Genomic DNA, 13401 nt, shown 5'->3' with positions numbered 1-13401 from the left:
AGTCGTTCTTCCCGCGAACCATACGCGACTGGAACAGGAAAGGGAGGTAATGACAGTGGCACGTAAAGTGCCCTCCGCCACACACCGTTGGGTGGCTTGCGGAGTATCAATGTAGATGTAGATGTAGATGTACTATGATTGGCATGTCCAGGTTTTCGTTGGGTGTGAAAACAGGGTTTCATGCAAACCACTGTTGTCGATTCCTGCACCAAGGATGTTGTAGAGGAAGAGCTGTTGTAAAGGAAGAGCTTTGCTCGTTTCCTAGTAACGGTGAGTGGGTGTGGGGGTTTGTATTTTGGTGGGGTGATCGAGTGAACGGAATGTAGCGAAAGTAGAAAAATTGTTTGTTTACCATCCGAACACTCAACAGGAACATAAGACATAATGTCTTCGCTTTATTAACGATGTTTCTAACATGAATTATAACTACATTGACTACGAATCAATTTCTATACGCGTAAAAAGAACAATAATTTTAGACAACAAACATGCAAAAGTTTGGCGCAATTGCTGTGCTTGTATTTAGCTTCATGTCTGGGGTTCAAGTGAAAGATAAAGTTAGAGAAGACCCTGTCTACGTGGGTTGTTACATGTTTATCAATGAAAACATTTACTTGTACGAACCAACAAATGTCGGAGCCGCCAACACAGTTGAGGAGTGTGTCGCAGTTTGCGCTGACAAATATTATAGGTGAGCGTAATAAACCTTGTTAGCTTAGCACCATTAGGAATGTATTACTTGTTTTTTTATGTTCCTTTCACTTTCTAGAAGTGTTGTGTTTGTGCCACGTAAGGAAATCAGTAACATGATTACTTTTTGTTGCCTGTTCGTCTTACTAAGTATTATATCTTATTATCGGACGCAAGGAGACCCATATTATATACTACACAATAGCGCGTGACCGGCCTGAGGTGATTTTTACATCAGACACTAAGTGGTAATACAAGGAATTTTAACATCAATCACTAAGTGTTAACACGAGGAATTTATTCATTGCCCTGGATGACGTGAAAAACGGCTTAGTTTTTCAGATTCTGTTATTTCTAAGTCGTGCATCTCTGTAGGAGTAGCTTTCAAATTATACAGAATGCAATTCAAACGACCATACAACTAGTGCGCGGCATCACTACTGAGTATAAATAGGCCTACTTACAAATAAGAAGGCGGAATGGAAAAAAAAAAATTGCACCATCAGTTACCAATTTATTGTTGTTTTAGAAATGGAATGTGCAGGCTTCATTGACGACTGTCACGTTGACCAAAAAATAACAATGTTTTGTTTATGGAGGAACATTTAATATGGCATTTTGTAATAATGAGCCAAAATTAAGATGACATATCTGGGACCTACAGTAAACTTAGCAGTAAGCTGGAGTATTCCGTTTTATTGTAGCAAAGGTCTTGCATATTCCAAGGCATTATGGCACTTGTGTGACAGGCTGGAAAACATTGGTGCAATATTAGGTACCTCTTTTGTTCTTTACTTTAGGATGCTCATTTGCAGATTGTAGGAGCATCATACATATTAGCATTTGCTTATGAACAGTGTTGGTGATAGCCACATTAAAGTAACACTAATTTCTTGACTTTATAATGTGATAAATCTCTGTATCAATTTATGAGGTGCTGAAGTGTGAGATGAGGTGCATTCCAACACTATTCAGCAATTCTGTAGGTTTTTATTGTTCCTTCAAACTGAGTTGATAGGTGGGAGCGAGTGTAAAGGTATTTCCCATTGATGGTCATTACCATGAGCCACCGTGCCGAGTGTCAACTTAGTTTGTGTAGATAGTAAGCGAGTCCGATATGGTGGTGTCATTATGTTTCCATAGAGCCCCCTGACACCACAGGTATCACACTGCTGAAAGCTGAGCTGCTAGCTCCCCATGCATGCCAAGGAGTAGATGTGCTTCTTCCTGGGACATCAGGACTCTGGGCAATGGCCATAGTCTCAGATGACGTTTGCTGCCACTGAGTGCTACCCTTAGGGAGAACCCAGGACTGACGTTTTGCACATGAAACGTATCGAATTAAACCAGAACGTTTTCTTTTCTAGTCCAGCCATCTCATCAGACAGGCACAGAAATTTCTATGCGGTGAATTACAATCCTGGTGCTTTCTTCACCCTGGCTCTCCCATCATAAGAGGGACAAGCCGGACAATTCGGAGTGAAACAATTTATCCCAAACCTGGTATGTACTCAAATAGGTAGAGATTTTTTTTCTGCAATGAAACCATTATTTTTTGACGAAGACATTGAAGATAAATTTGGAGAACTTGTCACTGGGAAAAATTTGTGATGGATTGTTGCTGATTAAAGCCTCCTCTGCTGTACAGTATACAGCTCTTCAGGTGTGTGTGAACAACTGAGTGACATATCTGTTACCATTGCTTCATATAAAGCTTTGAATGTGATCCAAGGAGTCATCTTCCACAGATACCTTACACTCCAAACAGATGAGGAACTGTCAGCTAATCTCAAGTGGTGAGCCATACATTTTGCCTGGTGTATACAAAAGGGTCTTGAGGATAATCAGGCAGATACAGGCACTTTCATTTTAGCCTTTGAAGGAAACATCCTCCCAGGAAAAATTAAAGTCATGATGATGTACAGGCGTGATGTAAAACGTTACATCCTGCCACTCACGAGGTGTTTCTGATGCATACGTATTGCATTGATTGTATGTCATCCTGCTGCATGGTAGACCAAAAGTGCCAAAACTATGGATGATTACTCCCTGATGGTAGTCCTTGTGCCAGTTGTTTGGAACACCATCCTCCTCATTCAATAGTTTGCACAGTCACTAAGAAAGAAAATAAATTACAAGAATATAAGTCTATTGGCCATCTGTCATAATACTGAGGTGTGAAAAAAGAATGAATACCTAAATCCTGTTGACATAGTTACCAATTATGCGAAAGTCACAACCATCTCCCCACCCCCACCTCCTCCACATCAATACCTTTCCCAACCAAACCTCTCCCAGGCTCTCATCTCTTGCCGTTCCCATGTGACCACTTCCCACACACAGCCAGAGAAGCAGCTTCCTCCTCTGGTGTCTGCCAGTGGCAGGGCTCTCTCTGCAACCCCCCCGCCCCCCCCCCCCCCCCAAACCACTGCTCATTGATGTCATGTAAATGTGACATAAAGTAATGTAGGAGGCAGTCAACCATTATTATAACAATCAGTAGTTGTGCATTCAAGTTGACTGGTTTGCAGTGGTAAGGCTAACATCAGACAAGGAATGACTTACTTATTATCTGATGCATTTTGGAATTTGGTGTTGTTGTTGTTGTTGTTGTTGTTGTTGTTGTTGTGGTCTTCAGTCCAGAGACTGGTTTGATGCAGCTCTCCATGCTGCTCTGTGCAAGCTTCATCATCTCCCAGTACCTACTGCAACCTACATCCTTCTGAATCTGCTTAGTGTATTCATCTCTTGGTCTCCCACTACGATGTTTACCCTCCATGCTGCCCTCCAGTACTAAATTGGTGATCCCTTGATACCTCAGATCATGTCCTACCAACCAGTCCCTTATTCTAGTCAAGGTGTGCCACAAATTTCTATTCTCCCTAATTCTATTCAATACCTCCTCATTAGTTATGTGATCCACCCATCTAATCTTCAGCATTCTTCTGTAGCACCACATTTCGTAAGCTTCTATTCTCTTCTTGTTCAAACTATTTATCGTCCACGTTTTACTTCCATACATGGCCACACTCCATACAAATACTTTCAGAAATGACTTCCTGACACTTAAATCTATATTCGATGTTAACAAATTTCTCTTCTTCAGATACTCTTTCTTTGCCATTGCCAGTCTACATTTTATATCCTCTATACTTCGACCATCATCAGTTATTTTGCTCCCCAAATAGCAAAACTCCTTTACTACTTTAAGTGTCTAATTTCCTAATCTAATTCCCACAGCATCACCTGATTTAATTTGGCTACATTCCATTATTCTCGTTTTGCTTTTGTTGATGTTCATCTTATACCCTCATTTCAAGACACAATCTATTCCGTTCAACTGCTCTTCCAAGTCCTTTGCTGTCTCTGACAGAATTACAATGTCATTGGCGAACCTCAAAGTTTTTATTTCTTCTCCATGGACTCTAATACCTAGTCCAAATTTTTCTTTTGTTTCCTTCACTGCTTGCTCAATATACAGATTGAATAATGTCGGGGATAGGCTACAACCCTGTCTCACTCCCTTCCCAACCACTGCTTCCCTTTCATGTCCCTCGACTCTTATAACTGCCATCTGGTTTCTGTACAAATGGTAAATAGCCTTTCACTCCCTGTATTTTACCCCTGCCACCTTCAGAATTTGAAAGAGAGTATTCCAGTCAACATTGTCAAAAGCTTTCTGTCTGCAAATGCTAGAAACGTAGGTTTGCCTTTCCTTAATCTATTTTCTAAGATAAGTCTTAGGGTCAGTATTGCCTCACGTGTTCCAACATTTCTATGGAATCCAAACTGATCTTCCCCGAGGTCGGCTTCTACCAGTTTTTCCATTTGTTTGTAAAGAATTGGTGTTAGTATTTTGCATCTGTGGCTTATTAAACGGATAGTTCGGTAATTTTCACATCTGTCAACACCTGGGTCATTCCATGTCAGTTCAACGAGGGGCTCCAGCTCATAGTCTCAGATTTGACGGAAATTCAGTACACTCATTCTACCATGTGTGGAACACTCGTGTACAAAGTATTAGTTTCCCCTTCCAATTAGTTCCAGAATTATGACTTGTGAAAGAAGGTGGCGTGACCCTGAAATTGCAACCCGCATCTGGCAATCTATCTTCAGACCCAACTTCAGGTCTTATAACTTTGGAACTGTTCCACACAGTCCAGTGAAATTTTTACAACCCAGTAACATCCATTTAGAGAACACACTCCACGAATCAAAACATCAACAACGTATTTCTGAGGGAAAATAAAAATTCCAAAATGTGATTAAAAAAATGTAATATGTTAAAAGGTACGTATTGTAGGTGCCCCCTATGCCAAATATAATTCACTCAAAAAGGGTATAAATTTTTTTGTGTGAGCTTAATGTGGCCTAAACACACACAGAACTCATCATGCCCATATCAGTCACAAAAACTGAGTTACATGCACACGAAAAAACAAAAATTTGAAAAATTACCCGAAAAAATGGAATTTTGAAGTGTGATAGCACAAAAGGGACTAATGGGATCCAAGCCAAATTTCACACACTGCATAAGTAGACCATAATGACATATATCAAAATTTCAGCATGTTATTGCAAGACTTTTGTGTACAATGGTAGTTGACAGATGTATTTGGTGATGTGGCCATTGTTCCACAACACAATTTTGTAAAAACATATCGTAAACTGTTCTGCCTCTTCTTATCCTCTTCCACAACTGTTTAATCACTAAGCAACAACATATAGACAGATTAACACAACCTATCATTAATGTTTACTGCACTTTAACTGCTAAAAACCAGTCGATTGTGCTTCGAACAGAAGTTCTCCCACACTTTAGCTACTGTACTCTGTACATTGGGTGGCAAATTGCACTATCTTTCTGACACTGTGGTAATAACTGGAACTGTCATAAGAATATGTTCAAAAGGAATCCAACACCTGTCTGCCAAACATGGCCAATGAAATGGTGTTGTTGGTCCTGCTGGTGCCATGAAGTTCACAAATACATCTCCTTCTGCTTCACAGCACTCTGCAACACATCCTAAGTACCATTTGTCATCATTAACAGCAATAACATAGCAACCTGGTTGTATGTTCCTGCTTTTGCTTCTGAATCCTGAGTCAGACACACTGTGAAGACACATGTTGTGCATGAACCTATAGTTATAACCGGACAGTCTGTTCATCTGCACATTGTCGGAGTCCGCTGGAGAGAAGTGATGATGGCTCCTTGTGCCTGCAACAGTTTTAACGTGTTCTAGTCTGCTTTTTAGCAACTCTTCGACTGATTTCACCTCATCTTTTGAAACGTAGAATGGTTTTATACCAGAGATATTTTTCTGTACCCAGGTAAATAATTGAAGAGGTGTTAGAATGTGACCTTCTGTAGGGTGCTGCAGACTAGCTCGTGATGCCATGCGTTTAATGGTAGCACCAATACCATCACATACATTTTTACCATGACTTGTTGCGAAAAAATTCCATTCTGTGTGAATCTGAAAATCATGGTAATGCATGCATCAATTTTTGAGATCTTTACAGTTTTTGTACTGACTAGCTGCACCACCACTGAAGTATTTCGCAAAATGTATGTGAGGCAGCTTGTTTTTCACATATGCCATGACAGTGCGAATGTGGGCATGAACTGCAATTGCATCATGAATTAAACAGTCACTAAAAATGCACAGGTTCATGACAGAGACATCACCTGATTCACCTCTATAGTAAATCGCAAATGGCTGGAGAGTTGCTTGACTGTTGTCTCAATGATATCCTTGGATGGCATCTTGCACTGTTGTTGTTGTGGTCTTCAGTCCTGAGACTTGTTTGATGCAGCTCTCCATGCTACTCTATCCCGTGCAAGCTTCTTCATCTCCCAGTACCTATTGCAGCCTACATCCTTCTGAATCTGTTTAGTGTATTCATCTCTTGGTCTCCCTCTACGATTTTTACCCTCCACACTACCGTCCAATACTAAATTGGTGATCCCTTGATGCCTCAGAACATGTCCTACGAGCCGATCCCTTCTTCTACTCAATTTGTACCACAAATTTCTCTTCTCGCCAATCCTATTCAATACCTCCTCATTAGTTATGTGATCTACCCATCTAATCTTCAGCATTCTTCTGTAGCACCACATTTCGAAAGCTTCTATTCTCTTCTTGTCCAAACTATTTATCGTCCATGTTTCACTTCCATACATGGCTACACTCCATACAAATACTTTCAGAAACGACTTCCTGGCGCTTAAATCTTTACTCGATGTTAACAAATTTCTCTTCTTCAGAAACGCATTCTTTGCCATTGCCAGTCTGCATTTTATATCCTCTCTACTTCGACCATCATCAGTTATTTTGCTCCCCAAATAGCAATACTCCTTTACTACTTTAAGCGTCTCATTTCCTAATCTAATTTCTTCAGCATCACCCGACTTAATTCGACTACATTCCATTATCCTCGTTTTGCTTTTGTTGATGTTCATCTTATATCCTCCTTTCAAGACACTATCCATTCCGTTCAAATGCTCTTCCAAGTCCTTTTGACAATGTTGACTGGAATACTCTCTTTCAAATTCTGAAGGTGACAGGGGTAAAATACAGGGAGCGAAGGCTATTTACAATTTTTAGAGAAACCAGGTGGCAGTTATAAGAGTCGAGGGACATGAAAGGGAAGCAGTGATTGGGAAGGGAGTGAGACAGGGTTGTAGCCTCTCCCCGATGTTATTCAATCTGTATATTGAGCAGGCAGTGAAGGAAACGAAAGAAAAATTTGGAGTAGGTATTAAAATCCATGGAGAAGAAATAAAAACTTTGAGGTTCGCCGATGACACCGTAATTCTGTCAGAGACAGCAAAGGACTTGGAAGGGCATCTTGAACTATAAATGCATAATTTTCAGAAAAGTCTAGTATTACTATAATTTCATCTTGTTTCAAATTATCCTTACAAAACTGGAGATAAGCCGATTGTGCTGTTGCTGTGAATGTGTGTGGTCAGTTTGTCCATTTTGTGATAACACATTTCAGCAAAATCTTCCACTGTACTTTGCTTTGCTTCAAGACTTGTGCGATCCATGTGTGTCCATTGTTTATAAGAAACAAATTCGTCGTCATCCATAAGGAGTTCACCATACAGTTTGTTATTCATGTGTTCTGCAAGATTTGCCTTACCAGGACACTTTTCACACCTGTATATCATGCACTGGTAGGAACTAATGTCACACACTAGCACTTTCATTGCACCTTTGTAATACAGACCAGAATCCTTTATAGCAGCAAACATCAGCTTAACATTTTGATGAGTCTCACATACACAAACATTGTGTGTGCCCCTTGCACTTACAGGCACAACCCATTTTGGCCGAAGATTGAAAAAAGATGATAAACCTACTTTGGTAATGGGATACTTTTCCTTGAATTCTACATATAGTTCTGATATATTGCATAGCAACAGTCGTTTTTGCTTCTGTACATGTACATTTCCCATTTTCACCATTACATAGTCTTTTTTTCCAGGCATTATTCGGCTGTAGTCATTATTTTCATAAAACTCCGACACTAGCACCTTTATTTCTGAACTCAATTGCTTACCCTGAGCCTGCTGAAGTTGTGGAAGCACTGCTTGGGTTACTTTTATTTTCCTAGCTTGCTTTACCGTATATGTAGAAACATTGAATTCCTTTGCTGTGTAGTCAATAGACCAGCTGGAAGGTGCAAGGGTAAGAATAGCTACATTTTTCTGGCATGTGGATATGGCACATTTTTCTTTCAAATCATGCACAATTTTGTCCAAATCAGAGCATTTCTGGCATGATTTCTGTTCCTGTGGAGCAGATAGTTGTTCCTCTTCCACCATTAGTGTGTCAGCTATTTTGTGTTTTAATTCCATTTGAGCTTCTTGTAGTTTTCTTCTACCATGGCTGGGCCTGTCTCTTTTCCCAACTTTGTGTGTCTTCATGGGAGACAAACCAAGAGCAGTCACAGAAGTATTTAATTGCTCATCCGCTGGGGTTGTAGGTGGCTGATACTCTTCGTCACTGTCATATAAATTATCAGAATATTCTTCATTTTTTAGCAGTGTAACACACCTGGAACGTAACTTTTGTCCTGGTTTCATGTTAAGTCCCATGCACTGATTCACTTTCGATACTTAATTTATATAAATTTCTCTGGGGCTACACTTCACTGTCTTCTTATGAATCCGAAATGGATCAAAACAACTTCTTTGTAGGAAAGAATACTTATCCAGAAACACTTTCATATGATGATAACAAACACTAAAGTTTCCTGGAACTGTACTTCTTGTGCCCACAGGGTGTATCCTGGATCTCCGTAGCAACAAATCTTGGTCCGATTCATCTAGATCATACAGTGCAAAGCGAATGGTACATTTTGTTCCATATGTTGTTTTATGACATTCAGATGCTTGTGCTCTACCGATACTGCAACTTGTTTGAACAAAAGCACCACTAGTACACTCCTCTGCCTCCATACTGACTTTCCTCGACAGTACTGACCAGTCTGAACTAGAATCTTAAAAACATGAGTAACCTGTAATTGAAACTTCCTGGCAGATTAAAACTGTGTGCCGGACCGAGACTCGAACTCGGGACCTTTGCCTTTCTCGGGCAAGTGCTCTACGAGGTACTGGCAGAAGTAAAGCTGTGAGGACGGGGCGTGACTCGTGCTTGGGTAGCTCAGTTGGTAGAGCACTTGCCCGCGAAAGGCAAAGGTCCCGAGTTCGAGTCTCGGTCCGGCACACAGTTTTAATCTGCCAGGAAGTTTCATATCAGCGCACACTCCGCTGCAGAGTGAAAATCTCATTCTGGGAACCTGTAATTGTTGCTTGTTTCCTTTGTTGTTCCTGCCTAACAATGACTCATTCTGTCCCTGAAAACTACCATTGTTTAACTTTCTGTTGCCTAATGGTTCCCAACAATTGCTGCAGCTTTATCTGAAACAAGCTGTCTGCATCATCACTATACTTGCTAAATCGTGTTAAAAGAAATGTAACCAAATACATCTCTGTCAACTTTTATTGTACACAAATGCCTTGCAACAAGAAGTTGAAATTTTGCACACACATTATATTATGGTCTACTTATGCAGTATTTGAAATTTGGCTTGGATATCACTTGTCCCTTTTATGCTACCACACTTAGAAAATCCATGTTTTTCAGGTAATTTTTCAAATTTTTGTATTTTCGTGTGCATGTAACTCTGTTTGTGTGACTGATACTGGCAAGATGAGTTCTGTGTGTGTTTAGGCCACATAACGCTTACCCCCAAAAAAGTTTATAACCTTTTTGAGTGAATTATATTTGGCGTAGAAGGCACCTGCAATATGTACCTTTTAACATATTACATTTTTTTTAATCACATTTTGGAATTTTTTTATTCTCCCTCACAAATATGTTGTTTTGTGTTTTGATTCATAGAGTGTGTTCTCTAAGTGGATGTTACTGGGTTGTAAAAAAATTTCACTGGACTGTGTGGAATAGTTCCAAAGTTATTAAGACCTGAAGTTGGGTCTGAAGATAGATTGCCAGTTGCGAGTTGCAATTTCTGGGTCACGCCACCTTCTTTCACAAGCCATAATTCTGGAACTAATTGGCAGGGGAACTTTAAATTTTGTACATGAGTGTTCCACACTTGGTAGCATTGGTGTGCTAAATTTCAGCCAAATCTGAGACTATTAGCTGGAACATTTTCTCAAATTGGTTGAATTGACATGGAATGACCAACCTGCTTTCTTTGGGATTGGAATTATTATATTCTTCTTGAATTCTGAGGGTATTTCGCCTGTCTCGTACATCTTGCTTACCAGATGGTAGAGTTTTGTCACTGCTGGCTTTCCCAAGTCTATCAGTAGTTCTAATGGAATGTTGTCTACTCCCGGGGCCTTGTTTCAGCTTAGGTCTTTCAGTGCTCTGTCAAACTCTTCACGCTGTATCATATCTCCCATTTCATCTTCATCTACATCCTCTTCCATTTCCATAATATTGTCCTCAAGTACATCAACCTCGTACAAGCCCTTTATATAATCCGTACACCTTTCTGCTTTCTCTTCTTTGCTTAGAACTGGGTTTCCATCTGAGCCCTTGATATTCATACAAGTGGTTCTCTTCTCTCCAAATGTCTCTTTAATTTTCCTGTAGGCAGTATCTATCTTACCCCTAGTGAGATATGCCTCTACATCCTTACATTTGTCCTCTAGCCATCCCTGCTTAGCCATTTTGCACTTCCTGTCAATCTAATTTTTGAGATGTTGGTATTCCTTTTTGCCTGCTTCATTTACTGCATTTTTGTATTTTCTCCTTTCATCAATTAAATTTAATATATCTTCTGTTTCCCAAGGATTTCTACTAGCCCTCATCAATCTCATTTTTGAGATGTTGGTATTCCTTTTTGCCTGCTTCATTTACTGCATTTTTGTATTTTCTCCTTTCATCAATTAAATTTAATATATCTTCTGTTTCCCAAGGATTTCTACTAGCCCTCGTCTTTTTACCTACTTGATCCTCTGCTGCCTTCACTATTTCATCCCTCAAAGCTACCCATTCTTCTTCTACTGTGTTTCTTTCCCCCATTCCTGTCAATCGTTCCTTAATGTCCTCCCTGAAACTCTCCACAACCTCTGGTTATGTCAGTTTATCCAGATCTCATCTCCTTAAATTCCCACCTTTTTGCAGTGTCTTCAGTTTGAATCTATGGTTCACAACCAATAGATTGTGGTCAGAGTCCACATCTGCCCCTAGAAATGTCTTACAATTTAAAACTTGGTTCCTAAATCTCCGTCTTATCATTATATAATCTATCTGAAACCTTCTAGCATCTCCGGGCCGCTTCCATGCATACAATCTTCTTTTATGATTCTGGAACCAAGTGTTAGCTATGATTAAGTTATGCTCTGTGTAAAATTCTACCAGACGGTTTCCTCTTTCATTCCTTACCCCCATTCCATATTCACCTAGTACATTTCCTTCTCTCCCTTTTCCTACTATCAAATTCCAGTCACCCATGACTATTAAATTTTCGTCTCCCTTCACTATCTGAATAGTTTCTTTTATCTCATCATACATTTCATCAATCTCATTGTCATCTATGAAGCTAGTTGGCATATAAACTTGTACTATTGTGGTAGGCGTAGGCTTCGTGTCTATCTTGGCCACAATAATGCGTTCACTATGCTGTTCGTAGTAGCTTACCCGCACTCCAGTTTTTTTATTCATAAAATATCCAGGAGCAATTGTTACTTGTAGATGTGGCGTTTCAAGTTTTATGTGAAACATTCACTCATGGCCCCTTCATGCCTAACCTGGACACCCATAGTATGATCATTTGCTGGAACTTTAATGGATATTACTGTCAGCTGCCAGTACTACATAACATTATTTCTTCCTCTTCTGCAATTTGCATTGTTCTACAAGAAAAATGCTTTACTGATGACCATTCCCCAATGCTCCATAGGTATTGTGCATTCTGTTGGAACTATTGGTGGTGGTGCTGAGAGGGCACCTGTTCACACAGATGCGTCAGTAAGTGGATTTCTCTTCAGACCATGTTGGAAGCAATAGTGGTGTGGGTGCAAACGACCTCAGCAATCACCATTTGTAACGTTTATTTATCTCCAGGCTGGCCACTAACTTATATTGAATTGGCCACATTAATTCAGCAACTTCCCTCCCATCCCCCTCCCCCTCCTCTTCCCTTTTCTCCTACTAGGTAATTTCGGTGCAGCTTTGAAATTGACAGACCTCCTCGACCATCCTGGTGCACGACTGGCCACTGGTGCCTTCTGAACTAGTCCCATAGAAAGGCTCCTTGCCGAGGCAGTGATCTTACCTCCTCAGTTCTTACGGTACCAACTCTTGGTCTTTTATGCAATTGTCATTCGCCAATTTCCTAATCATCCAATGATCCCTTTTTTTTCTTTCAAGCTCCTGATACCTGCCCTCAGGAGGTATTACCGGTTGGAATGTGCCTCACAGCTCTGTACCAGGACCTCTGCCTCTCCTTCATATCTGCCTCTCCTTCATAGACTGTACTGCTTGTGTTTTCTTGTGCACCTCCCCTTGGTTGGTACCCAGGCAATGAATTAGGACTGATTATTGCAAGATGCTAAAGTCTCAGTCACCCCATTGGCTTTTTGGTGTCTGTTACATTCAGTTCTTCACGACAGACCATATATGCTCTGGGACAACCAGGAAATCAGGGGAAAAAACATAGGAATTTTTTCATCAGGGGAAAGCCCATAATTTTTTTTAGAATTTGCGAATTTTTCATTGTTTTACTTTGCTGTTAAACTTTTGAAATTTTTACTGCGAGAACTGACAAAGAATTTTACTTTAGACCAATCCTGCTGAATAATACTGCAGCAATAAAACATAACTGAGAGAATAACACCAAAATAACACTTTAGTTGTAAATAAAATGTGCCATTTACAACAACAAAACACAATGCACACACTAGTGTCTGCCAACAACAAAATGTTTCAAAGGCTTTAGGATGAAGAGTATGCAATACTTCATAACTAGAAATTACTTTCGATGAGCGTGCCATAACAACTGTTTACATCTCTAAAGCCTGTTCACATATGCATTTAATGTGGCACTAAAGCTTGTGGCTTGCTGGAGTGTCGTCGAGAGCCACTATTTACGCAGGATGCCACAAATTGTATATAGTTGCACAGCTTTCAATATGGCACCAGTTGAAAGCGTATGGGCGGG

The 13401-nt window shown here is 40.1% G+C and overlaps 1 protein-coding gene across 1 annotated transcript in view; it reads left to right on the top strand.

Annotated features, from left to right (window-relative positions):
* Window positions 1-286: 286 nt before the first annotated feature.
* The window catches only part of LOC126470285 (putative inactive tyrosine-protein kinase Wsck), a 158904-nt gene continuing 145789 nt past the window's right edge, over window positions 287-13401 (top strand). Inside the window, exon 1 of the mRNA XM_050098036.1 lies at window positions 287-691. Within this exon, the coding sequence (XP_049953993.1) occupies window positions 489-691 (203 nt within the window). The 5' untranslated portion in view covers window positions 287-488. The remainder of the gene's footprint in view (window positions 692-13401) is intronic.

This window comes from Schistocerca serialis, chromosome 3 (genome assembly GCF_023864345.2).
Source record: "Schistocerca serialis cubense isolate TAMUIC-IGC-003099 chromosome 3, iqSchSeri2.2, whole genome shotgun sequence".
Lineage (NCBI taxonomy): Eukaryota > Metazoa > Arthropoda > Insecta > Orthoptera > Acrididae > Schistocerca > Schistocerca serialis.
Note: the sequence above shows the minus strand (reverse complement) of the source record. Positions and strands in the feature narration are given on the sequence as shown.